Source organism: Melozone crissalis, unplaced genomic scaffold (assembly GCF_028551555.1).
Source record: "Melozone crissalis strain CALT ecotype California unplaced genomic scaffold, PUWL_Pcris_2 ptg000006l_1, whole genome shotgun sequence".
Taxonomy (NCBI): Eukaryota; Metazoa; Chordata; class Aves; order Passeriformes; family Passerellidae; genus Melozone; species Melozone crissalis.
The window spans coordinates 201,549-226,811 of NW_026535784.1; the positions used below are offsets into that span (position 1 = coordinate 201,549).

Consider the following 25,263-nt stretch of genomic DNA (forward strand, 5'->3'; position numbering starts at 1 on the left):
TGGCACACAGGGACATGTAGCACATGCTGTGGGGACACTCACAGGTGTTGGGGACACGCACAGGTGTTCGGGACACACGTGTGGCACTTCCCATGGGGGCATTGACAGGCGGTGAGTTCATGCACAGGTGTTGGGGACATGAGATGGGGACAGGCACATGGCACAGGTGGCTCGGACACATTCAGGTGTTGGGGACACACAAGTGGCCCATGCCATGGGGACACTCCCAGGTGTTGGGGACATGCACAAATGGTGGGGACATGTGGTGGGGACACTCATATGGCACAGGTGGTGGGGACACACAGAGGTGATGGGGACAGGCAGGTGGCACATGCCATGGGGACAGTGACAGGTGGTGAGTTCATGCACAGGTGTTGGGAACATGAGATGGGGACAGGTGATGGTGGCACAGGTGGTGAGGACACACAGATGGCACACGGGGACACACATGTGGTACTGTGGGGACACTTCCAGGTGGTGGGGACACATATGGCACTTGTCATGGGGACACTCAGGTGGTGGGAACCTGCCTGGGTGTTGGGGACACATGTGTGACATGCTGCAGGGACACACAGGGGTTGGGGACACTCACAGGTGTGACACATGTGACACGCTGGGGACACGCTCAGGTGTCGGGGACATGCACATGTTGTGGGGACACACAGGTGGCAGGGACGTGGTGGGGACATGCACAGGTGTTGGGGACATACGTGGCACTCGCTGTGGGGTTGTGCAGAGGTGTTGGGGACACATGTGGAACATGTTGGGGACACACATGTAGCACTTCCCTTGGGGACATTGGCAGGTGGTGAGTTCACGCCCAGGTGTTGGGGACACACATGTGACACACTGTGGGGACAGTCACAGGTGCTGGGGACATGCATATGACACAGGGGTTTGGGGACATGCAGTGGGGACATGCATGTGGCACAGATATGGGGATACGTACGTGGCACTGGTTATGGGGACAATCCTGTGGTGGCACCAGTTGTGGGGACACTCACAAGGGCTGGGGACACTCACGTGGCACAGGGGCTGGGGACATGCACCTGTGGCCCCTCCCATTCCCATGGGTGCCCTCGGCTTTGATCTCTCCCAAATCCCGAATTTCCCCCAAATCCCAAATTTCCCCTAAATCCCGAATTTCCCCCAAATCCCCAGGTCCCAATCCTGGCTCTGCAGGGTTTGAGGTCGCAGCTGATCCTGGGATTTGGGGCTGGGAAAAATGGGAAGGGACAAAGCCAAGAGGGAAAACTGGAATGGGATAAACCCAAAGAGGGAAAAGTGGCAATGGGATAAACACAAAGAGGGGAAAGCAGGAATGAGGGGATGGGACTGGGGGGGAGTATCAGGGAAAAGGGGGATCCCAGATTCTGGATCCTATCCTGGTTTGGGGCAGGATCGGGGATCCCAGACTCCAGATCCCATCCTGGTTTGAAGTGGGACTGGAGATCCCAGATCCCATCCCGGTTTGGGGCAGGATCAGGGATCTCACATTCCATCCCAGTTTGGGGTGAGACTGGGGATCCCGGATCCCATTCTGGTTTGGATTGAGATCAGGGATTCCAGATCCCAGATCCCATCCTGGTTTTGGCAGGATCAGAGATTCCAGATCCCATCCCGGTTTAGGGTGAGATTGGGGATCCTAGATCCCGAATTCTGGATCCCATCCTGGTTTGGGGTGAGACTGGGGATCCCAGATCCCATCCCGGTTTGGGGCAGAATCGGGGATCCCAGGCCCCAGTCCTGGTTTGGGGTGGGATTTGGGATCCCAGATCCTGGATCCTATCCCAGTTTGGGGTGGGATTGGGGATCCCAGACCCCATATCCCATCCCATTTTGGGCCGGGATCAGGGATCCCAGACTCCAGATCCCAGATCCCATCCCATTTTGGAGTGAGATCAGGGATCCCAGATCCCAACTCAGTTTGGGGCGGGATTTGGGATCCTAGATCCTGGATCCCATCCCGATTTGGGGTGAGATCAGGGATCCCAGATCCCAACCCCATCCCAGTTTGGGGCAGGACTGGGGATCCCAGATTCTGGATCTCAATTCCATCCTGGTTTGGGGTGAGATTGAGGACTCCAGGTGCCAATCCCATCCCAGTTTGGGGCGGGATCTCCCGGGGCTGCTTTCTGGGAAAGGCCGGGGCTGGAAAGAATTCCCAAAAATAGCCGGGGGCGGGGCCAGTCCCAGCTGTTCCCGCTGGGAATGCGAATCCCATAACGGGAGTGGGGACCCCAAAATCCCCCTGGGGATACAAAAAGGGAAGTGGGAACCCCAAATTCCCATTTCAGGGAAAACTGGGGAGGTGGGGATCCCAAAATTCCCTCCTTAGGCATAAGGGGGGGTTGAGGACCCCAAAATCCTTCCCTGTGTCCCCAAAGTGGGGGGGGAGACCCAAAAATTCCCTCCTTGGGGATAATGGGGGAGTGAGGACCCCAAAATTTCCCCCCTTTGGGACAATGGGAAAGTGGGGACCCCAAAATTCCCTCCTGGGGACAATTTAGGACAAAGTAGGGACCCCAAAATCCCCCTGATGTCCCCAAAGGAAGGGTGGGGACCCAAAAATTCCCTCCTTGGTGACAGTGAGGGGGTGGGGACCCCAAAATTCCCTCTTGGGGAAATGGAGGGGGTGGGGACCCCAAAATCCCTCCCGATGGCCCCAAAGAGAGGGTGGGGACCCCAAAATTCCCTCTTGGGGACAATTTAGGGCTATAGGGGTCCCAAAATCCCTCTCGATGTTCCCAAAGGGGGGTGGGGACCCCAAAATTCCAGCCTTGGGGACAATGGGAAAGTAGGGACCCCAAAATTCCCTCTTGGAGTCACTGAGGGAGTGGGCACCGCAAAATCACTCCCAGTGTCCCCAAAGGGGGAGGGGGAACCCCAAAATTTCTGCCTTTGGGGCAGTGGGAAAGTGGGGACCTCAAAATTCCCTTTTTGGGACAATTTGTGGCTGCTTTGTCCCCAAAACCCCCGCGATGTCCCCAAGGGGGGGGGGGTGGCGCCGCAGCCCCGCCCTTCCCCCACCCCCGGGGCCGGGTCCCTTTAAGGGGGCGGAGCTTTGGAGGGGGGAGGGGGGGGATCCCGGGAATTTTTTTTTTTTTTTTTGGAAGCGGGGGGATGCAGAGGGGTGGGGGAGGGGACGATGCTCCGCGTCTTCGTCCTGCGGGCCGAAAATGTCCTCACAGGCGACAGCGACATCAGCGACACCTACTGCTCCTCCACGTTCCAAGGTGGGGAAAGAAACCCCTCGGGATTTGGGGTGGATTTGGGGGATCTTGGGGGGAATTTTGGGGGGAGGTTCGGCCACGCCCTGCTGGGTCCTAAATGGGATGAGGTTGGAAGAGCCGCGGGTGCCCCCCTGTCCCCGTTGTCGCCGCCACCTCTTTGGTGTCCCCTCCCCGTTCCGAAATGTGAAGATCCAGAGGGGAAAAAAGTCGGGATTTTGGGATTTTTTGGGGGGATTTTGGCGGCCCTCAATGTTGGGATGGGGCTGGAAGCGCTGCCAGTCCCCCCTGTCCCCGTTGTCACTGCCACCCCTTTGGTGTCCCCTCCCCGTTCCAGCGTCAGAAACTCTGGGGGGGGGGGGGCGGTGGGGGGAATCGGGATTTAGGGGAATTTTGGGGTTTTTTTGGGATAAATGTGAGGGAATTTTGGCCCGAGAAGTCGGGATGGGGTTGGAAGAGCCGCGGGTCCGCGCTGTCCCCTCTGTGGTGTCGCCACCCCGCTGGTGACACTTGGGGACCCCCCTAAAGCCACCCCCGGTCCCCGCCGCGGATATTTTGGGATTTTGCGTACGATGGGGGGGGGAGGGGACGATCCCAAATTTGGGAATTGTCCCTTCCCGGGGTCCTTTCCCCACTGGGGACAAAAGTGACACTGAGGGGACAAAGGACAGAGTGACGTCACGGATTGGTTGGGATTTTAAATTTTTTTTTTAATGGGAAAAAGCGGCTTTTTGGGATTTCTTGGGTGTTCGTGGATGAGGGAGCGGTCCCGGTTTTCCATGGGATTCTCCCGGTTGTGGGTGTGGCATTCCCAGATTTTGGGGTTTTGGTGTTCCCAGGAATTCCCAAATCCCAGCATCCTCAGGCCTTGTAGGATCCTGAAATTCCCAGGGATTTTTTTCCTATCCCTGAGGTTCCCAGCATTCCCAAATCCCAGTCCTGGGATATCCTTGGGGTTTCCAGAATTCCTGGATCTCGATGTTTTGATTTCTCATCCCTGGGAACTGTGGGATCTCTGAATCCCAGGGATTTGTGCCCCATCCCTGGAGTTCCCAGCATTCCCAAATCCCAGGGTTTGAGGGATCCATGGGGTTTCCAGAATTTCTGAATCCCAGGATTTTATTCCTGGTCCCTGGGGTTTCCAGCATTCCTGAATTCCCAAGGATTTAATTCCCCATCCCTGGGAATTGCAGCATTCCCTGGATCCTGGTGCTGGGTCATCCTCAGGCCTTGGAGCATCCCTGAATCCCAGGGATTCATTCCCCATTTTTGGGGTTCCTGCATTCCCAGATCCCAGTGCCAGGTTATCCCTGGGGTTTCCAGAGTTCCTGGATCCCAATTTATCATCCCTGGGAATTGTGGGATCCCCAAATCCCAGGGATTCATTCCCCATCTCTGGGAATTGCAGCATTCCCAAATCCTGATGCTGGGTCATCCTCAGGTTTTATAGGATCCTTGAATCCCAGGGATTTATTCCCCATCCCTGAGGTTCCCAGCATTCCCAAATCCCGGGGTTTGAGCATCTCTGGGGTTTCCCGAATTTCTGAATTCCCAAGGATTTAATTCTCCATCCCTGGGAATTGCAGTATTCCCAAATTCCTGTGCTGGGTCATCCTCAGGCCTTGGAGCATCCCTGAATCCCAGGGATTTATTCCCAACTCCCGCCCTCCCCATCTCCCCCCAATCCCAGCTCTCTTCCCACGATCCCGGTTTTTTCCCAGCCCCTCCAGGGGCGTTCCCGTGCCGGGATGGGCCGGACCGGGAAAAGGGGGTGGGAATGGGATAAGGGAGAGCGGATCCCGACCCCGGCTTTCCCCATCCCGGCTTTCCCCATCCCGGCTTTCCCGATCCCGGCCATGCTCCGCTGCCTGCTCCAAAGGGCTTCCCAACTTCCCAACCTGGAAAAGCGGGATAAACAAAGCGATCCCGTGGCCAGCCTGACATTCCGAGGTGAGGGAATCCCGATTTTGTTTTTTTTTTTTTTTTGGGAAGGAAGGGAGGGTTTGGAATGTTTTTAGCAGCTCTCAGGAAAATTTGGGATCTGGGAAGCTCCTAAATCCTCGGAAAATCTTTTGCTTTGCGCCTTTTATCCCCCTGATCTCAAAGTTTTTAAATCCACGCTGGAATATCCCTGGGAATTCCATCCCTTGAAATCCTTGAATTCTGCACTGGGATGGATATGAATAATCCCACATGGAGCAGGGGTTATCCCATTCCCGAGGGATGGATTTCCTGGGAAAACTGAGGGGTTTGCACTCCCAAAATTCCCTCTGGAGGACGGCGCTGCCCTGGCATTTTCCTGGAGTTCGAAAAAATGGGAGAAAAAAAATCCAGTTTTAAACAAAAATTAGGGAAAAGGGCGATCAGCTCCCGATCCAGGTTTTCCATTTGCTGCTGATCCCATTCCCACCGGGATCCCGCTGGAGAATCCCGGGAGCTCCATCTTCAACCAAATCCCGATCCAGGGCAATTCCAGGGGACTGAATCCCGGGAAATACCAGGAACGAGATGGGAATGAATCTCTGGATGAGGAAAACCAGCGGGATGAGTTTTCCATATTCCCAGAGCCGGGAAGTTCGGCTCTTCCACAGTCCCAAATAGGGAAGGGGTCGCTGGACGGTGTGAAAAGAGCGGAAAACCGGGAATATTTGGAATATCCTGGAGTCTCCCGGGATCTGAGTCACCTCCATTGTTTGGCCTTTTCCTTTTCCTCTTCCCGCGGGGGTCCCTCCCTTGGGATGCGGCGACATTCCAGGAGGGATGAGGGGGGCGTGGCTTTGGGAAGGGGGTGGGTGCATTCCCGGGATTGGGAATGTTGGATTTTGGGGGAATCCCGAGATTCCCGCCCGCGGCATTTGGGAGATTCTGGGGAAACTGAGGCACGATCCCGAGGTTTGAGAATGGAAGGAATGGAATGTTTGGGATCTCCCCCGGCTCTTCCCACCCTGAATTCCCAGTCCTTGGAAACCTTTGGATGCTGCTGGGGAAACTGAGGCACGGCAAGGAGGATTTTCCAGTGCATTTTCCAGCCTGGAAGGGCTGGGGATCCAAGTGGGATCTTGGATCCAATCTCTGTATTCTCAGCCCTGGGAAGAGGGAATGGGGCTTGATCCTGATCCTGGGGATTGTGGGAATTTCTGGAAGCTCAGCCCTTCCAGAAGCTCTCCAGTGAGGAGAGAATGGGATCCAGTCCTGGTCCTGGAAATTTCTGGAATTTCTGCCCCACCTGGGATCAGGGATTGGGATCCAGTCCTCATCCTGGGAATTTTTGGAAGCCCAGTTCCAGCTGGGAGGAGGGAAAGGGTCCTGATCCTGCTCCTGGGAATTGTGGGAATAATCACTGGAAGCTCACCCCTAGCTTAGATCAGGGAATGGGATCTGATCCTACTCGTGGGAGTTGTGGGAATTTCTGGAGGTTCAGGTCCAGCTAGGATCAGGGAATGGAGCCTGATCCTGGTCCTGGGAATTTCTGGAGGTTCAGGTCCAGCTGGGATCAGGGAATGGGATCCAGTTCTGGTCCTGGGAATTCTGGGAATCCCTGGAAGCTCAGCCCCAGCTGAGATCAGAGTTTCATTGTGGGATCCTGATCCCTGGGAAGCTCCCAAACCCCTGGAAGATCCCAATCCCATTTTTTTTTCCTTCCAGGTGTCAAGAAGAGGACAAAGGTCATCAAGAACAACGTGAATCCTGTCTGGAATGAGGTGAGAATTCCCAGTCCCTGGATTTATCCCTGTTCCCAGAAAATGCCCGAGTCCAGATGATTCCCTGGGGCTTCTGCCCCATGGGAAGTTTGGGATCGTTCCCTTTCTGTTCCAGAATTCCAATCTCTTCCCCTTCCAGCAAAGTCTTATCCAGACTTGGCACAAATGTTTCAAGGAATTTCCATGGAATGGGAATTTTTCCAGCACCTTTTCCCTTCCAACACTTTTCTTGTGCTCCCATAGGCCAAAATTCCAAAAAAAAAAGGGAATTTGGTGCGAACTCAGGCACAGATTTGGGGCTGGAGCAGCTTCTGGGATTTGCTCCTTCCCGGTAATCCATGGCCAAGGAAAACTTTGTCCCAAGGCAACTTTTCCCGGTGAATTTGCTGGGAAATTTGGCTTTGGGAATGCTGTGATTGTGATGGAGTTTGGGATTTGGGTTCTCCACTCCAGACACTGATCCTGGCCTCTCCCTCCTCTTTTTTTCCAGGGATTCGAGTGGGATCTGAAGGGAATCCCTCTGGATCCCGATGCCGAGCTCACCGTGGTGGTCAAGGACCATGAAACCGTGGGGAGAAACAGGTGGGAAAAATTCCGGAGCTGGACACGGCTCCTTCTCCCTTTTCCCATTCCCGGGATTCGTCCGGCTCTTCCCAGACTCCGCGGATCCCCCTTGTGGGACGGCCGTGGGAGGCTGGAGCTGCATTTTTGGGCTGCTTTACTCAGAATCCGGGGGAAATTCCAGCGTTGGAAGGTCGGGAGGACACAGGGGGTGGTTGTTTGGGGACAGATGGACGGACACTTCAGACACTTGGCTGGGATTTGGGAAGGGCTGCCAAGATCATTCCCAAGGCGCCGGCAGTGCCGGGAACGGTGGCGGGAGCGGAGCCTCCGGTTTCCTTCCTCCGGCTGATCCCGGTGCCTCCCCCATTCCAGGGGTTCCCCACGGATCGGGGGCTCCTGCTGGGTGAGGATGGAAGGGATTCCGGTGATTCCTGGCCTTTCCCGGCTTTGTGGGGAGGGAGAGCTGCTTGGAAAAGGGAAAAAAATAGAGGGAGGGATTTATTTTTAGGGGTAAGAGGTTGGGAGGGAAGGATCCTGATTCCAGGGCTGGAGCTGAGGCTGGAATTGCTGCTGGGCTGAAATCCAAAGGGGGTTGGAATTTGGGGCTGCTCCAACTGCTGGGTGCCCATAAATAGCCACGGGAAAATGGGAGGAGGGTCCTGGATCCCGGAGCAGGAAGATTCCGGCTGTCACCTCCCAGGCTGCTCCAAACCCCATCCCAACCTGGCCTTGGGCACTGCCAGGGATCCAGGGGCAGCCACAGCAAATCTGGGAATTCCAGCCCAGCCCCTGCCCACCCTCCCAGCCAGCAATTCCTTGCCGAGATCCCAGCCCAATCTCCCCTTTCCCAGTGGGAGCCATTCCCTGGCTCCTGTCCCTGCAGGCCTTGTCCCCAGTCCCTCTCCAGCTCTCCTGGAGCCCCTTCAGGGATTCTGAAGATTCCCTGGATTTTTTCCCTTCTCCAGGGGAATATTCCCAGCCTGGCTCCATCTCTGTGGCCCCCTCCAGACTCCCATCCTTGTCTCTGGAATGGTTTGGATGCCCTTGGAGCAGCACTGATCCCTCTCCCTGTTTCCTGCAGGTTTTTGGGAGAATCCCGGGTGCCTCTCCGGGATGTGCTGGGCACTCCCAGCCTGGCAGCCTCGTTCAACCTCCCCCTGCTGGACTCACGCAAGGAGAGCACTGGGGTGAGCGCCCAGCTCCAGTCTGGGACCAGCTGGGGCTCCCAGTTTGGGACCAGTATGAGCCGTGGCGTGGCCAGTTAGGGCTCCCAGTTTGGGACCAGTATGAGCTGTGGCGTGGCCAGGGGGGCTCCCAGTTTGGGGCCAGTACAAACCATGGTGTGACCAGTTTGGGCCCCCAGTTTGGAGGCAGCTGGGGCTCCCAGTTTGGGGCCAGTACAAGCCATAGCATGGCCAGGAATCCTCCCAGTTTGGGCTCCCGATTTGGGCTCCCAGTTTGGGACCAGTTGAGGCTCCCAGTTTGGCGCCAGTCTGAGCAATGTCCCTCCCAGTGGCAGCTCCCAGTTGGAGACCAGTCTGAATCCCTTCCCTCCCAGTTTGATCCCAGTCCGAGCCACATCCCTCTCAGTCTGATCCCAGTTTGAATCCTGTCCCTCCCAGTATGGGACCAGTCTGAATCCCTTCCCTCTCAGTCTGGGACTAGTTTGAGTCCTGTTCCCCTCAGCTGAAGCTCCCAGTTTGAGACCAGTCTGAATCCCTTCCCTCCCAGTTTGATCCCAGTCTGAATCCCTTCCCTCCCTGTTTGATCCCGCTTTGAGTCCTGTCCCTCCCAGTTTGATCCCAGTTGGGGTCCTGTCCTTCCCAATCTGAGACCAGTCTGATCCTTTCCCTCCCAGTTTGATCCCAGTTCTCCCATCCCGGCCTCTCTGACATTCATTCCTTGTTTTCCAGGCCTCCCTGTTCCTACAGGTGTCCTACATCCCCCCTCCGGGCGCTATCCCGCTTTTCCCTCCTCCGGCCCCTCCGGAGCCGGCCCCGGCTGCAGCCGAGCTGGACACAGTCACCGGTAACCACAGCCCCTCCCCATCGCGGATTTTGGGATCCAAACCCATTCCCAAATCCCACATTTTCCTTCTCCCGCCGGGCAGAGACGGCTGGAGAGGAGGACATGGAAGATCCGGAGGCCACGGGGGACACGGAGCCCTCGGCGTCCTCGGGAGCACCGGGCTCGGAGCCGCCCTCGCTCCCAAGGAAACCGTCTGGGAATCACATCCAGGGGGTGAAGAGGAGGAGGAGGAGCTCTCCCAAAAAACCTTTATCCAACAAACCACAGGATTTCCAGGTGGGATGAGCTGTTCCCGTAAAATCCTGCTGGTTGTCCTGGTGATTCCCTGTCCTCCATCCTATGGGATGATCCTGATGATTCTCATCCTGGTGATTCTCATCCTGGTGATTCCCTGTCCTCCATTCTGTGGGATGATCTTTGTGATTCCCTTCCCGGTGATTCCATATCCTCCACCCCATCCCAGATCCGGGTGAGGGTCATCGAGGCCCGGCAGCTTCCCGGGATCCAGATCCGGCCGGTGGTGAAGGTGACGGTGGCCGGACAAACCCGGAGAACGCGGATCCGGAAAGGGAACAGCCCCTTCTTTGATGAGGTCAGCAGGAATTCCCACTCCAACGATTCCTGGGAGAGGCTGCGATGTGGGAATGCGCTCCGGGTGGAAAACTGGGATAACGCCTCATCCTCATCCTGGTTTTCCACAGACTTTTTTCTTCAACGTCTTTGAGTCCCCATCGGAGCTGTTCGATGCTCCCATTTTCCTCACGGTGAGTGTTGGGAAATCCTGGAATCCTCCCCTTCCCAGGGAAACCCCTCCTGTTCCCCAGGATTCCTCCATCCCGGCAGAATTTGGGCTGGATCGCACATTTTTCCTCATTTTCAGGTCGTGGATTCTCGGTCGTTCCGCACGGATTCGGTGATCGGGGAATTCCGGGTAAGATCCCATCCCCTTTTCCCAGCGTTTCCTGTTCTGGATGAACTCTGGCATCTCCTTTTCCTTTAATCCCGCAGATGGATGTGGAGACCGTTTACTCTGAGCCAAGTGAGCCTTGGGAAATTTCTTCGGGATTTCTTTGGGAAAAGCGCCCACACATCCCAACTCTTCCATAGAGGAGCCCCAAATCCCAGATCCATTGCCATGGAATCCCAGAATGGTTTGGGTGGGAAGGGACCTTAAGGATCATCTGGTTCCATCCAGGGAAAAATTCCACCATCCCAGGTGGATCTAAGTCCATCCAACCTGGCCTTGGACATTTCCAGGGATGGAGCGTCCATAGTTTTTCCAGGAATTTTGTTCCAATTACCCTTCCCTCTTCCCTGGTCCCTTCCTGGGAAAGGAACTGAAATATTCCCTTATCCCATTGCATGATTTCCATTTAAACCCCACCCAGGAGCATCCCTGACCTCCCTGCACATCCAAGGAGTAATTCCCAGTTTCCCACGTTTTCCCGCAGAACACGCTTTCCGCAGGAAGTGGCTGCTCCTCTCGGATCCGGAGGATTTTTCCGCGGGAGCCAAGGGCTACTTGAAGGTCAGCGCCTGCGTGCTGGGGCCTGGAGACGAAGCTCCCGTGAGTATTCCTCCTGGGAATGGGGGGACATTCCAGCCCTGGGGCATTCCAGCCCTGGGATATTCTGGCCAAGACCCACCAACCTCCATGGCCATTCCCAAGGAAGCCACAGTTTGGATTTTCCTCTGTTTTGGGGGAAAAGTGTTGCATTTTATCATGGAATCCTGGAATGGTTTGGGTTGGGGGAGATCTTAAATCCCACCTCTTTCCAGCTTAGGGACACTTCCCACTGTCCCAGGTGGATCCAACCCTGATGTCCAACCTGGCATCCAGGGGCAGCCACAGCAAATCTGGGAATTCCAGCCCAGCCCCTGCCCACCCTCCCAGACAGCAATTCCTTGCCAAGATCCCAGCCCAATCTCCCCTTTCCCAGTGGGAGCCATTCCCTGGCTCCTGTCCCTGCAGGCCTTGTCCCCAGTCCCTCTCCAGCTCTCCTGGAGCCCCTTCAGGCGCTTTGAGGATTCCCTGGATTTTTTCCCTTCTCCAGGGGAACATTCCCAGCTCTCGCAGAGGAGAGGGGCTCCAGAATCCTGGAATGGTTTGGGTTTGGAGGAGACTTAAATCCCACCCCATCCATGCTCAGGGACACCTCCCACTATCCCAGGTTGCTCCAAGCCTTGTCCAACCTCACTTTGGACACTCCCAGGGCTGGAGCATCCACCCACCCTCTCTCTTTTGGGATTTCCCTGCCCATTCCTGGATCCAGGGTGACTTTTCCCATTGTCCTGTTCCCACAGCTGGAGAAGAAGGAGGTGTCCGAGGACAAGGAGGACATCGAGGCCAACCTGCTGCGCCCCACCGGGGTCACCCTCAGGGGCGCCCAGTTCTGCCTCAAGATCTACAAAGCCGAGGATTTGCCCCAGAGTAGGTTTTTCCTTTGGATCCCTCGGAATCGCGACATTCCAGGCAGGAATTAGGGCCCGGAGAAGGAAACGATCCGTTATTATAATCCAAGGATGTCGGGCAGTTTTATGGGAGAGGAGTTTCTTACTGGTCCAAACTGATTTTATCCCCCTGCTTTTCCCGCCTGGAGAGCGTCTCCTCCATGGGAATGCTCATCCTGCTGGGGGGACAGCTGGGACCCTCTGGATGCTGTGGAATTCCATGGATTTTGGCATCTCCCTCTCTTCCCAGTGGATGACGCCGTCATGGACAACGTCCGGCAGATCTTCGGCTTTGAGAGCAACAAGAAGAACCTGGTGGATCCCTTTGTGGAAGTCAGCTTTGCCGGGAAAACGGTCAGTGGAGCGGGATCCGCCAGGATCCCGGGAATGGCAGCGGGAGGAATCCGGGATTGGGATGGCAGTGGGGTGTTCCTGGGGCTGGGATAACAGCAGGATGATCCTGGGGTTGGGAATGGCAACAGCATGATCCTGGGATTGGAGTGGCAGTGGGATGATCCTGGGATTGGGAATGGTGGCGGGATGATTTTGGGATTGGGAATGGCAGCAGGACATTGCCACCCAGGTATTTGGGATTGAGATGACAGCAGGATGTCCTTGGTATTGGGATTTCAGTGGGATGACCCCTCCTGGGTCTCTGGGACTGGAATTTCAGTGGGATGTCCTTGAGGCTGGAATGGCAGTGGGACATTCCCTCCCAGGTCTTTGGGATTGGGATGGCAGTAGGATGTCCTTGGGGTTAGAATGGCAGTGGGACATTCCCTCTGGATCCCTGGGATTGGGATTTCAGTGGGATGTCCTCAAGGCTGGAATGGCAACAGGACAGACCCCAGGAATCTGGGGTTGGGATGGCAGTGGGACATTCCCTTTGGATCTCTGGGACTGGGATTTCAGCAGGATATCCATGGGGTTGGGATGGCAGCAGGACAGTCCCCAGGAATTTGGGATTGGGATGGCACTGGGACAGTTACTCCCAGATCTTTGGGATTGGGATGGCACTGGGATGTCCTTGGGGTTGGGATGGCAGTGGGACATTCACTGTGGATCCCTGGGATTGGCATTTCGGTGGGATGTCCTTGGAGCTGGAATGGCAGTGGGATATTCCCTCCAGATCCCCAAGCCTGGAATGAGGAAATTCAGTCTTTAAATGGAGGAATTTGGCCTTGGAATGGGGAAATTTGCTCCTGGAATGGGGCAGATGTGATCCTGCTGGTCCCAAGGCGGGAAGATCCCTGGGAAATCTGAAGCATCCTCTGCCTCCTGCACCAGGGGGTTCAGGAACCCCATGGAATGGGGGATTGATTTTAGGGAATCTGAGGCTGGATTTTAAGGAGTCTGAGACTAGATTTTAGGGAATTTGGGGACAGATTTTAGGGAAACTGAGGCTGGATTCTGAGAAGCCTGAGATGGCATTTTGGGGAACCTGAGGCTGGATTTCAGGAACCTGAAGCTGGATTTGGGGGAATGTGAACCTCAACTTTTGGGAATCTAAGACTGGATTTTGGGGAACATGAGGATGGATTTTAGGGAATCTGAAGTTGGATTTGGGGGAATCTGAGCCTCAACTTTCTGGAATCTGAGACCAGATTTTAGGGAATCTGAGACCAGATTTTAGGGAATCTGAAGCCAGATTTTAGGGAATCTGAGGCTTCCCAGCTCCATGCACTGGGCCAACAGCTGCTTTCCTGGGACAACACCAACTTTTCCCTCTTCCCACCTCTCCTTTCCAGCTCTGCTCCCGGATCCTGGAGAAGAACGCCAACCCCCAGTGGAACCAGTGCCTGACGCTGCCGGCCATGGTGAGCCCTGGTGTCCCCAAGGTCCCCTCCCAGTGTCCCCAGCGCCGCTCACCCTCTTCCCGTATCCCTTTTCTCAGTTCCCTTCCATGTGCGAGCGGATGAGGATCCGTGTGACCGACTGGTGAGCGGGAAGGGCATTCCCAGTGCCCGGAATGGTGGGATGGGCGTGGGGACATTCCCTCCCCCACGGTCCCCAAAGTGACGTTGTCACCTCGCAGGGACCGCCTGACACACAACGATGTCATTGGCACCGCTTTCCTCGGAATGTCCAAGATTTCGGCCCCCGGCGGGGAGCTGGAGGGTAAGGGCGGGAAGCAGGCCGGGATTTGGGATGCATGGCCTTGGAGGAGCTGCATGGCACGGTTGGAGGTTGGTGGTGGCTCTGGGGACGTCACAGCTGTCACCATCCCTGCTTGGGGACGCAGGGTCCTGTGGTCACTTCAGGCTGTGCTGCATTTCCAGATTGGATCCAACCCCTCTGGGTTCTTGGGATGTGGTGGATTCTTGGGAATGGGGGACAGTAGTTGCAGGTCCATGGCATGGCTGGAGGTTGGTGGTGGTTTTGGGGACATCACAGCTGTCACTGTCCCCGCCTGGGGACACAGGATGGGGTCCTGTGGCCACTCTGAGCTGTGTTCGCTTTCTGGATGGATCCAACCCCTCTGGATTCTTGGGATTTGGTGGATTCTTGGGAATGGGGAAAGGGAGTTGCAGGTCCATGGTGTGGGTGGAAGTTGGTGGTGGCTTTGAGAATGTCACAATTGCCACTGTCCCCACCTGGGGACATGGGATGGTGTCCTGCAGTCACTCCAAGATGTGCCCCCCTTCCAGATTAGCTCCAACTCCTCTGGATTCCTGGGATTTGGTGGATTCTTGGGATTTGGTGGATTCTTGGGAATGGGGGATGGAGGCTCCAGGTCCATGGTGTGGCTGGAGGTTGGTGGTGGCTTTGGGGATGTTACAGCTGTCACCGTCCCCACCTGGGGACACAGGATGGGGTCCTGCAGCCACTCTGAGCTGTGCCCCATTTCCAGATTGGATCCAACCCCTTTGGATTCTTGGGATTTGGTGGATTCTTGGGATGTGGTGGATTCTTGGGAATGGGGGATGGAGGCTGCAGGTCCATGGTGTGGCTGGAGGTTGGTGACACGTGGTGGTGGTGGCACCGCTGCTGGCAGCCGCGTCCCCCTGAGGTGTCCACGCCCCTGAGGTGACATTTAGGAGCTGTCACAGGGTGAGAATTCCCATTCAGCCTGTGCTGTTCCAAATCCCGGGAATTTTCTGTGGTTAAGCACCCCCAGGCGTGGCAGGGCTCAGCCGAGTGTCACTGTCACTGGTGCCAGGTAGGAGAGCGGGAATTTGGGACGTGGCTTTGGACCTGCTGAGGGCTTGGAGCTTCCACCTGCATGAACTTTTCCTGCTGCCAGTGCTTCCGTGGAATCTGTGATCCCAGTGGGAATTCTGCACTTGGCTTTGTGACTTCCCCATGAGCTGTAGGGACACAGGATGGCCATGCTGGAAAAAGCTTGGAGCATGCTGGGATAGTGGGATGTGTCCCTGCCCATGGAATGGGATGAGCTTTAATGTCCTTCCAAGCCATTCCGTGATTCCATGGATCAGGACATGATCCAGAGGCTCCACCCGTGTCCCACCCCTGACACTGTCCAGTCCCCTCTTCCTAATCCCAACACAAATCCTGGGATGGGCTGGCGAGAGAGAGAGAGAGAGGCTGGGAGGGAGGATGGGAATGGTGGGATCCAGGATTGGCATCTCCCTTTCCCACCACTGGGATCTGTTTGATCCCAAGGAAATGCCTGGGAATGCAACTCAGGGATGCTCCAACCCCGCTCCATCCCAGTCCCACAGCCTCTGGAATTGTCCAAGACCAGATTGGACAAGGCTCGGAACAACCCGGGATAGTGGGAAGTGTCCCTGGATGCACCTGGATGGGCTTTAAGGTCCCTTCCCACCCCAACCATTCCATGATTCTTTGATTCCATGATTCCATAATTCCTTGACTCCATGATTCCATGAGAAACCTCTCCCTTTCTCTCTCTGTCTCTCTGTGGGAATCTCCCCGCTCATTCCCGTCTCCATCCCTTTTCTGTGCTCCTCTTCCAACCTTTCCCAACCTCTCTCCCTCTCTTTGTGCCTCAGATGAGTTTCCTGCTCCTGTGAAGCCTCTGAAACCCTCGGACCGTACGTTCCCAGTGCATCCCAGTTTTCCAGCACCTCCTGGGACTGGTTTTACTGGTTCCACTCTCTGGACTGGGGGAGGATCTGCTGGGATGAGTTGGGCACCTTGGGAAAAGGGAATGGCTCCGGTTTGGCCCTTTGGGGATTCCCGGGATGCTGTCGTGTCTGGAACGTGTAGCCAGATGGGCGCATGGAGGGCAGGATTCCTGCTAAAAATTCCATAAAAATGAGTGGTTCTCCTCATGGAATCACAGGATTGGAAAATCCCTCTGATCCATTGGCTCCCAAGGCCACCCCGTATCTGTGTCCCCAAGTGCCACCTCCATAGGGATGTTCAGTCCCTCCGGGGATGGGGACAGCCCTTTCCAGGAAGGAATTTTCCCAAAAATCCAACCTAAACCTTCCTGGCACATCCTGAGGCTCTTTTCTCTCTCCTGTCACTCTTACTCTTGTCTGACCCCTCTCTGACCTCACTCTTTTCCATGGGGACTTTTCCTGGGATTGGGAATTCCCAGGATTCAGCACCACGCCCTCCGTATTGTTCTCCTGCTCCAAGGTGAGGTCGTGGGATTCAAAATGGGTGGAAATTCCGGGATTTTGGTGGCCTCCAGCTGTGTGATCCCTGTGATGCTCCAGCGAGCGTGACGCATTCCCAAAGTGCCTCCAGGAATCCCTAATCCCTCTTTTCCCTGCCATTCCCAGTGGATGACGGGCTGGGATTCCTGCCGACCTTCGGGCCCTGCTACATCAACCTGTATGGCAGCCCCCGGGAATTCACCGGATTTCCCGATCCCTACGAGACGCTCAATCTGGGAAAGGTGACATCGGCTGCTTCCTGGCGCATCCCAAAATAACCTCCAGCTCCTCTTTTCCCAAAAAAAGCTGCTTCTAACTGCACTTAGCTTTGTCATCATGAGCCTGCGCTGTGTTTCCCACTCCTGGTTATTCCTGCTAACGCCTCCCGATCCCGCTCTGCTCCCAAAATTCCACTTTGGAAGCGCCAGCTGGAATTCTTTGCCTGATCCCGCTGCTCCGCAATGAAGCTCCTTGGAAGCAAAGGCAGAACTTGGCCTCAGGAAGGGAATTCCGGGATCCTGACTCCTGTTCCTGGTCTATCCCAAGGGTGAGGGGGTTGCGTATCGGGGCCGGATCCTGGTGGAGCTGGAGACCAAACTGGTGGAGCACATGGAGCAGAAGGTGGAGGAGATTCCTGCTGATGACATCCTGAGGGTGGAGGTATTGGAATTTCTGGAAAATCTCTGGGATTGGCATGTGGGACACTATGGAAGGGATGTTGGCCATGGGTGAGGGTTGTCCCATGGTCTGTGAGCTCCTGGAGGGGTCTCCTGTTGGATTTTTATCCCAAAGTATCCAGGTTGGTCCATCCGAGCTGATCATGGTGAGCATGGAATTGTGGGACCATGGAATGGTTTGGATGGGAATGGGCCTTGAAGCTGATCACGTTCCATTGGCAGGGGCAGCTCCCACTATCCCAGGTGGATCCAAGCTCAATCCAGCCTGGCCTTGGGCACTGCCAGGGATCCAGGGGCAGCCACAGCAAATCTGGGAATTCCAGCACAGCCCCTGCCCACCCTCCCAGCCAGGAATTCCTTGCCAAGATCCCAGCCCAATCTCCCCTTTCCCAGTGGGAGCCATTCCCTGGCTCCTGTCCCTGCAGGCCTTGTCCCCAGTCCCTCTCCAGTTCTCCTGGAGCCCCTTCAGGCCCTGCCAGGGACTCTGAGCTCTCCCATGATGTTGTGGGAGATTTCCCTTCATACTGGCTCTCTCAGATTTCCTCCTTTGACTCCTTTTCTATGAGAAGTTGTAGCCTCCTCTTCCATCTGGTTTTCCTAAAATTCCCCCAAGATTCCCATGCTGCAAAGTTTGTTATTTCCCCTGCAAGAAAATTCCCATCCTGGGCTCACTGAGTTTGGAAAATCTTCTGGGATCATCCAGTCCAAGCTGTGCCCGATGCCCACCCTGGCACTGAGTGCCACACCCAGGAATTCCTTGGGCATCTCCAGGGATGGGCACTCCAAACCTCCCTGGGCACTTCCTATCCCTGACCACGCTTTCCACGAGGAAATTCCTGCTGGTGTCCAACCTGAGCCTCCCCTGACCCAGCATGAGTCTGTTCCCTTCTATCCTGTTATTCCCTGGGATTAGATCCCAACTCCCAACTGGTTCCAACCTGTCAGGAAGTTGTACAAAGCCGGAAGGTCCCTGTGGATCCTCCTTTTCTCTGGAATGAGCCCCTTTCCCAGCTCCCTCAGCTTTTCCTGGTTCTGCAGCCCCTTCCCAGCTCCCTCAGCTTTTCCTGGATCTCCAACCCTTTCCCAACTCCCTCAGCCACTCAGGATTTACCCTCCAGCCTCTTCCGGCTCCACATCGTGGAGATCATTGGCAGCAGCTCCTCCACATCCAATTCCTGTTTGTATTCCAGAAATACCTGCGCCGACGGAAATATTCCCTCTTCGCCGCCTTCTACTCGGCCACGATGCTCCAGGGCGTGGACGGCGCCGTCCAGTTCGAGGTCAGCATCGGGAATTACGGCAACAAGTTTGACACCACCTGCCTGCCCCTGGCCTCCACCACCCAGTACAGCGGGGCTGTCTTCGATGGTGAGTGCGGATTCCGTCCCTCGGGATGATCCAAACACGGCTGGTGGAAGAGAACCCTGGAATTATGGAATGGTTTGGGATGGAAGGGGCCTTAAATCCCATCCTGTTCCAGATTAGGGACACCTTCCACTATCCCAGGAATGGATGCAAGCCCCAGTGTCCAACCTGGCCTTGGGCACTGCCAGGGATCCAGGGGCAGCCCCAGCAAATCTGGGAATTCCAGCCCAGCCCCTGCCCACCATCCCAGCCAGCAATTCCTTGCCAAGATCCCAGCCCAATCTCCCCTTTCCCAGTGGGAGCCATTCCCTGGCTCCTGTCCCTGCAGGCCTTGTCCCCAGTCCCTCTCCAGCTCTCCTGGAGCCCCTCCAGGGACTCTGAGGATTCCCTGGATTGATTACTTCTCCAGGGGAACATTCCCAACTCTCCCAGAGCAGAGGGGCTCCAGAATCCTGGAATGCTTTGGGTTGGAAGGGACCTTGAATCCCATCCCATTCAACCCCATCCATGTTTAGGGACACCTCCCACCATCCCAGGTGATTCCAAACCCCAATATCCAGCCTGGCCTTGGACACTCCCAGGGATCCAGGGGAAGCCCGAGATTGTGTCCAGGTGATCCTGGTGAAGGTGTCCCTGCTTGGACCAGACAGCTCCAGAGGGTTTTCCTGCCTCATCCATGGGGAATTTTTGTCTGGGAAGGAGCAGGGAAGCTGTGACATCTCTCATCTCCATGAGGTGGTTTTTGGGAGTGTCTTTTCCTGGCTCCCATCTCATCCCACCAGGAATGCTGAGCTGGTTTCTGGTCTCACTGCCAGAGCCATGGAGTCAGATCCCATTGGATCTCGGTGGGATCTCAAGGATTTGGGGAACACCATTCCCATCTTTCTCCCAAACACCTTCTGAGGGGAATTCCCATCCCAATCACACTGTTCTCCCTTCATCCCCGCCCCCGAGGGGTGGATTCCGTTATCCCACCATCCCGAGGTGACGCCGTGCTGTCCCCCAGGCTGTCACTACTATTACCTGCCCTGGGGGAACGTGAAGCCCGTGGTGGTGCTCTCCTCCTACTGGGAGGACATCGGCCACCGCATGGACGCCCAGAACCTGCTGCTCCACGGGGCCGAGCGGCTGGTGAGTGACTGGGACATCCCTGGGGACATCCCTGGGGACACTGGGAGGGGACAGAGGCCACCTCCAAGCAGAGAAGTGTCCAGTGACATCCCTGGGGACATCCTGGGGACATTTGGGGACACCACGAGGGGACCAGGGCCACCTCCAGGCTGGGGGGTGACCGGGAACATCCCTGGGGACATCCCTGAGTACACTGGGAGGGGAAAGAGGCCACCTCCAAGTTGAGGAGTGTCCAGTGACATCCTGGGGACATCCTGGGGACACTGGGAGGGGAAAGAGGCCATCTCCAGGCTCTGGAATGTCTGGTGACATAGTTGTGTATCCACTGGATGAGGAACTTCATGGAATCATGGAATTACAGAATGGTTTGGGTGGGAAGGGACCCTCAATCCCATCCCATTCCCACCCCATTCCATGGGCAGGGACACCTCCCACTGTCGCAGGTGGATCCAAGCCCCGATGTCCAACCTGGCCTTGGGCACTGCCAGGGATCCAGGGGCAGCCACAGCAAATCTGGGAATTCCAGCCCAGCCAGGAATTCCTTGCCAAGATCCCAGCCCAATCTCCCCTTTCCCAGTGGGAGCCATTCCCTGGCTCCTGTCCCTGCAGGCCTTGTCCCCAGTCCCTCTGCAGCTCTCCTGGAGACCCTCCAGGGACTCTGAGATTCCCAGGAATTTTCCTTTCTCCAGATGAATGTTCCCATCTTTCCCAGAGCATCCATTCCATCCTGGAATGGTTTGGCTTTGGAGAAACCTTAAATCCCATCCCATTCCATGTTCAGGGGCACCTTCCATTGCGTCAGGTTGATCCAAGCCTGTTCAGCCTGGAGACAATTCCAGCAATCCAGGGGCCGTCCTTCAGCTCCTGAGTGATTTCTGAGGTTTCCCGTTGGATTTTCCTGTTGGTTCCTCTGGAGCTCCAAACATTTGGGTGCAGATCCTTGCTGGGACCCGGAGTGGAATCTCTGATCCCTGGGAGTTTCCTCTTGCTGGGAATATCCTGGAAGCGGGATGGGATTCCGGGCAATTCCTCAGCTCCTGATCCCTACTTTTCCTACAGGAAGCAAATCTGGAGAAGATCCATGTGGCCCTGAAATCCAACCGCTCTCCGGTCGAGCTGGAGGCCCTGGGGTCCCAACTGCTCGATGATGTCATTGCCGACTGCAGGTACTTTGGGAATTCGGGATGGGAAACCTTTCCTGATGTTTCTTTGTTTCTTCTTGGTCTCAGAAAGGAACACTGCCTCTGCCCCTCCCCTCCTTTCTTCATCCCCTTTTTTCCCCCCTTTTCCCCCCGTTTCTCCCTTTCCCCTGTTTTCCGCTCTCTTTTCCCATTTCTCCCCATTTTTTCCACTTTTTCCTCCCTTTCTCCCCTTTTCCTTTCTATCCCTTTTTGTTTGTTCCCTCCTTTTCCCCACCTTTTTTCCTTTTTTCTCTTTTTTCTCTCCCTCCTTTCCCCATTTTTCCCCTTTCCCCCTTTTCCCCCCTTTTCCCACTTTCCTTTCATTCACCTTTCCCCTTTATTTCAGTTTTTCCTTTCCCCTCTTTTTCCTCTTTTTCCTCCTCCCCTTTTCCCCTTTTTTGCTTTTTCTTTTTTTCCCCTTCTCCCTTTTTTCTATTTCTTTCTTTTTTATCTTTTTTCTCTTTTCCCCCCTTTTCCCCCTTTTTCCCTTTCCCCCCCTTTTTCTCTCTCTTTCTCTCTTATAATATTTTTCCTTTCCTCCCCTTTTCCCTACTCCCCTTTCCCTTTATTATTTCCCATTTTTTCTGTATTTTTCCTTTTTCCTCTTCCTCTCCTTTTTTTCCCATTTCCCCCTTTTTCTCTTTTTTCCATTTCCCCTTTTTCTCCCTTGTTTCTCTTTTGCCTGGTTTTTTTTTTATCTTCTTTTGTCTTTCCCCCTTTTATTCTCTTCCCCCTTTTTTCCTCTTTTTGCCTTTTCTCCCCTTTTTTTCTTTTTTCCCTTTTTTCCTTCCCACCCTTTCTTTGTCCTTATTTCCTTTCTTTCCTTATTTCCCTTTTTCCCTTCTCCCCCTCCTTTTCCCCCCCTTTTTCCGTTTTTTTCCCATTTTCCCACCTTTTCCCTGCTCATTACCCCTCACTCCAAATCCTCATCCCTGGAAGTATCCAAACCCAGGCTGGACAGGGCTTGGAGCAACTGAGGAGCGTGGAAAATCCCAAACCATTCCCTAATTCCATGTTCTCCCTATTTACCTGCAATAAAAAATGGGATTTACAATCCCAATTCCTGAGGTGAGAATGTCGCATCCTTAAAAATCTCCTTCCAAACCTCTGCACAGCCTAAAAATAAATTTATCTTTCTCTCCATCTATTTTTTCCGGAGGAAATCCTGATTTGTGGCTCAGGAGCCGGGAGCAGGAAGTTAATTTATAGCAGCGGATCCATAAATCCTTGAATTTTACAGGAAAACCTCCCAGTTTGGCACCTGATCCATTTTTCCAGGAGCTTGGATAATGGATATTAAAATGTGGGTGTGGCTCATTCCCATCCTGATTCCCGGGGGAATTCTGGCCTTGGTTTGAAACTCTTTTGCTCTTCCCATTCCCAGATATCTTCGCTGGCTTCTCAATTCCTTTGATATTTGCTGAAAATATGGAAAAACCAATTAAAAAGGCTGGAAAATCCCACAAGAAGTTGGATGAGCTATTGGGGGGGGGGGTGGGAAATTGGGATGGATTAATGATCATTAATGATGATTAGTGACCATTAATGACCTGCAATGATCATTAATGACCATTAATGACCATTGATGATTGGTGACATTAGTGACCATTAAACACCATTAATGATGACTAGTGACCTTTAATGACCTTTAATGACCATTAATGAACAATTCATGATGATTGGTTACCATTAATGACCATTAGTGACTCTTAATGAACTTTAATGGCCATTAATGACCTTTAATGATTATTAATGACCATTCATGATGATTGATAACCATTAATGATCTTTAATGATCAGTAACAACCATTAACGACCTTTGATGACAATTGGTGACCATTAATGACTATTAATCACCATTAATGATGACTGGTGACCATTAATGACCATTAATGATCATTTAGGACCATTGATGATGATTTGTGACCATTAGTGACTGCTACTGACCAATAATCACCATTAATGACCATTAATCACCATTAGTGATCATCAGTGACAATTAACAACCCTTAATGACCTTCAAGGTCCATCCCAATCCAACCCAATCCCGGATTCCCGCCTATCCCTGCAGCCTGAAGCTTCCCGATGTCCTGGGGAGGGCATCCAGCACCCACCTGGATCAGAACCTGTTCCGCTTCCGGAGCACCCACCTGGAGCAGATCCTCAAGGTGGCCCTGAGGCTCAAGCACGAGAATTCTGGCCTTTCCCAAATCCTGGATCAGGCGGAGGATTGGCTGTGCCGGCTCCGGGCCATGGCGGAGGAGGTGACGCTTCCTGGTTTTCCCATCGTGGTTGTGGGGGGAAGCAAGCGGGGGGGATGTTCCATCCCGGCTCCCAAATCCATGAATTCTCCCATGGTGCCAGGTTTGGCTCCGATGGTTGAGGTTGGTCTTGCTCATGGATAGAGAGCAGCCGTGGGAGAAGGACTTGGAATGTTGGTGGGTGGGAAGTTCCACGTGCTCCAGCAGATCCCACAGCAGGAAAAGGGGGAATTCTGCCCCTCTGCCTTGGAGCCAGGCTGGGAGAGCTGGGAATGTTCCCCTGGAGAAGGGAAAAATTCAAGGAAACCTCACAGCACATTTCAGAGCCTGAAGGGACTCCATGAGAGCTGGACAGGGACGAGGGACAAGGCCTGCAGGGACAGGAGCCAGGGAATGGCTCCCACTGGGAAAGGGGAGATTGGGCTGGGATCTTGGCAAGGAATTGCTGGCTGGGAGGGTGGGCAGGGGCTGGGCTGGAATTCCCAGATTTGCTGGGGCTGCCCTTGGATCCCTGGCAGTGCCCAAGGCCAGGCTGGATGGAGTTCGATCCATCTGGGATAAGACCCCTCCCAACCCAGCACAACCCGTTCCATGATTTCACAATCCCATTCTGGGCTGTGCTGGTGGATCCTTCCTAATGGGATCCTATGGATTTGTGTTTTCCAGCCCCAGAACAGCCTCCCGGACATCGTCATCTGGATGCTCCAGGGGTACAAACGTGTGGCCTTTGCCCGCATCCCGGCCCACCAGGTCCTGTATTCTCGGAACATCCCCAACTGCTGCGGCCAGAACTGCGGGAAGCTCCAGACCATCTTCCTCAAGGTACCTTTGGAGGCCTCTCCTGGTGGAATCTTGATTTTCCAAACAGTTTTTTCCCCTAAATATAATTGAAAAGATGGAAAATCCAGCAGGGAAAGTTCAAATCCCATCACAATGTTCAGCCCTGGTTTTATGGAATCATGGGAAGTTTTGGGTTGGAAGAGACCTTAAATACTTGACCTTGTCTGTGTTCCTGTCCCTCTCCCTGTCCTTGTCCCTGACTCTGTCCCTGTCCCTGACCCTGTCTTTTTCCTTTTCCCTCGCCTTGTCCCTGACCCTATCTATGTCCCTGAACTTGTCCCTGTCCTTGACCTTCTCCCTGTCCTTCTCCCTGTCCTTGTCCATGTCCTTGTCCCTGACCTTCTCCCTGGCCCTGTCCTTATCCTTTTCCCTGACCTTGTCCCTGACTCTGTCCTTGACCTTGTCCCTGTCCTTGTCCCTGACTTTGTCCCTGTCCCTGACCTTCTCCCTGACCCTTTCGTTATCCTTTTTCCCTGGCCTTGTCCCTCACCGTGTCTTGTCCCTATCCATGTCCCTGAACTTGTCCCTGTCCTTGACCTTGTCTGTGTCCATGTCCTTGTCCCTGACCTTGTCCTTGTCCCTGACCTTTTCCCTCTCCTTGACCTTGTCCTTTTCCCTGTTCCTGACCTTGTCCTTGCCTCTGACCTTGTACATGTCCTTTTCCCTGTCCATGTCCTTGTCCCTGACCTTTTCCCTGTCCCTCTCCCTCTCCTTGTCCCTGACCTTTTCCATCTCCTTGATCTTGTCCTTTTCCCTGTCCATGTCCTTGTCCCTGACCTTTCTGTGACCCTGATCCTGTCCCTGATCCTTTTCCTGGTCCTGTCCAAGACCACTGGAATTTTGAAGCTCCTCCAGGTCACCTGGGGTCACATTTTAGGGATGTAGATGGTGGCATTGGGATGATCCTGAAGGTCTTTCCAACCTCAATTCCATAATCCCAGAGCGCTCCACGTGAACCACTCACTCCTGACATCATCCCATGACTGCTCCATGTCCCACCTGCCCCATCCAGGGATCTTCATTCCCACCCTTCCAGCCTCCCAGAATTCCCGTTAATCCCTCTCCGGGGGCCTTTTCCTTGGCAGTACCCGCAGGAGGAGACGATGGGGCCGCGGATCCCAGCGCAGATCCGGGTGCGACTCTGGTTCGGATTGGCTGTGGATGAGAAGGAATTCAACCAATTCGCCGAGGGAAAACTCTCCGTCTTCGCTGAAACCGTGAGCATTCCCAAGGGATCCTCATCCC

General features: G+C 54.6%; 1 protein-coding gene across 2 annotated transcripts in view; it reads left to right on the forward strand.

Moving 5' to 3' along the window:
- The first annotated feature begins 3,148 nt into the window (after window positions 1-3,148).
- The window catches only part of DYSF (dysferlin), a 67,814-nt gene continuing 45,699 nt past the window's right edge, over window positions 3,149-25,263 (forward strand). The window contains exons 1-25 of one of the 2 annotated variants that reach the window (XM_054293425.1): window positions 3,149-3,236; window positions 6,876-6,931; window positions 7,422-7,513; window positions 8,577-8,682; window positions 9,409-9,523; window positions 9,606-9,799; window positions 9,987-10,115; window positions 10,225-10,287; window positions 10,404-10,454; window positions 10,532-10,562; window positions 10,975-11,090; window positions 11,828-11,954; window positions 12,225-12,328; window positions 13,723-13,791; window positions 13,869-13,912; window positions 14,010-14,092; window positions 15,949-15,990; window positions 16,690-16,805; window positions 17,110-17,223; window positions 18,431-18,608; window positions 19,612-19,736; window positions 20,796-20,902; window positions 22,989-23,181; window positions 23,845-24,000; window positions 25,104-25,235. In XM_054293425.1, coding sequence (XP_054149400.1) covers window positions 3,149-3,236; window positions 6,876-6,931; window positions 7,422-7,513; window positions 8,577-8,682; window positions 9,409-9,523; window positions 9,606-9,799; window positions 9,987-10,115; window positions 10,225-10,287; window positions 10,404-10,454; window positions 10,532-10,562; window positions 10,975-11,090; window positions 11,828-11,954; window positions 12,225-12,328; window positions 13,723-13,791; window positions 13,869-13,912; window positions 14,010-14,092; window positions 15,949-15,990; window positions 16,690-16,805; window positions 17,110-17,223; window positions 18,431-18,608; window positions 19,612-19,736; window positions 20,796-20,902; window positions 22,989-23,181; window positions 23,845-24,000; window positions 25,104-25,235 — 2,631 coding nt within the window. Of the gene's footprint in view, window positions 3,237-5,050; window positions 5,181-6,875; window positions 6,932-7,421; window positions 7,514-8,576; window positions 8,683-9,408; window positions 9,524-9,605; window positions 9,800-9,986; window positions 10,116-10,224; window positions 10,288-10,403; window positions 10,455-10,531; window positions 10,563-10,974; window positions 11,091-11,827; window positions 11,955-12,224; window positions 12,329-13,722; window positions 13,792-13,868; window positions 13,913-14,009; window positions 14,093-15,948; window positions 15,991-16,689; window positions 16,806-17,109; window positions 17,224-18,430; window positions 18,609-19,611; window positions 19,737-20,795; window positions 20,903-22,988; window positions 23,182-23,844; window positions 24,001-25,103; window positions 25,236-25,263 lie in introns of those variants that run through there. The other variant, XM_054293434.1, reaches the window with a different exon arrangement.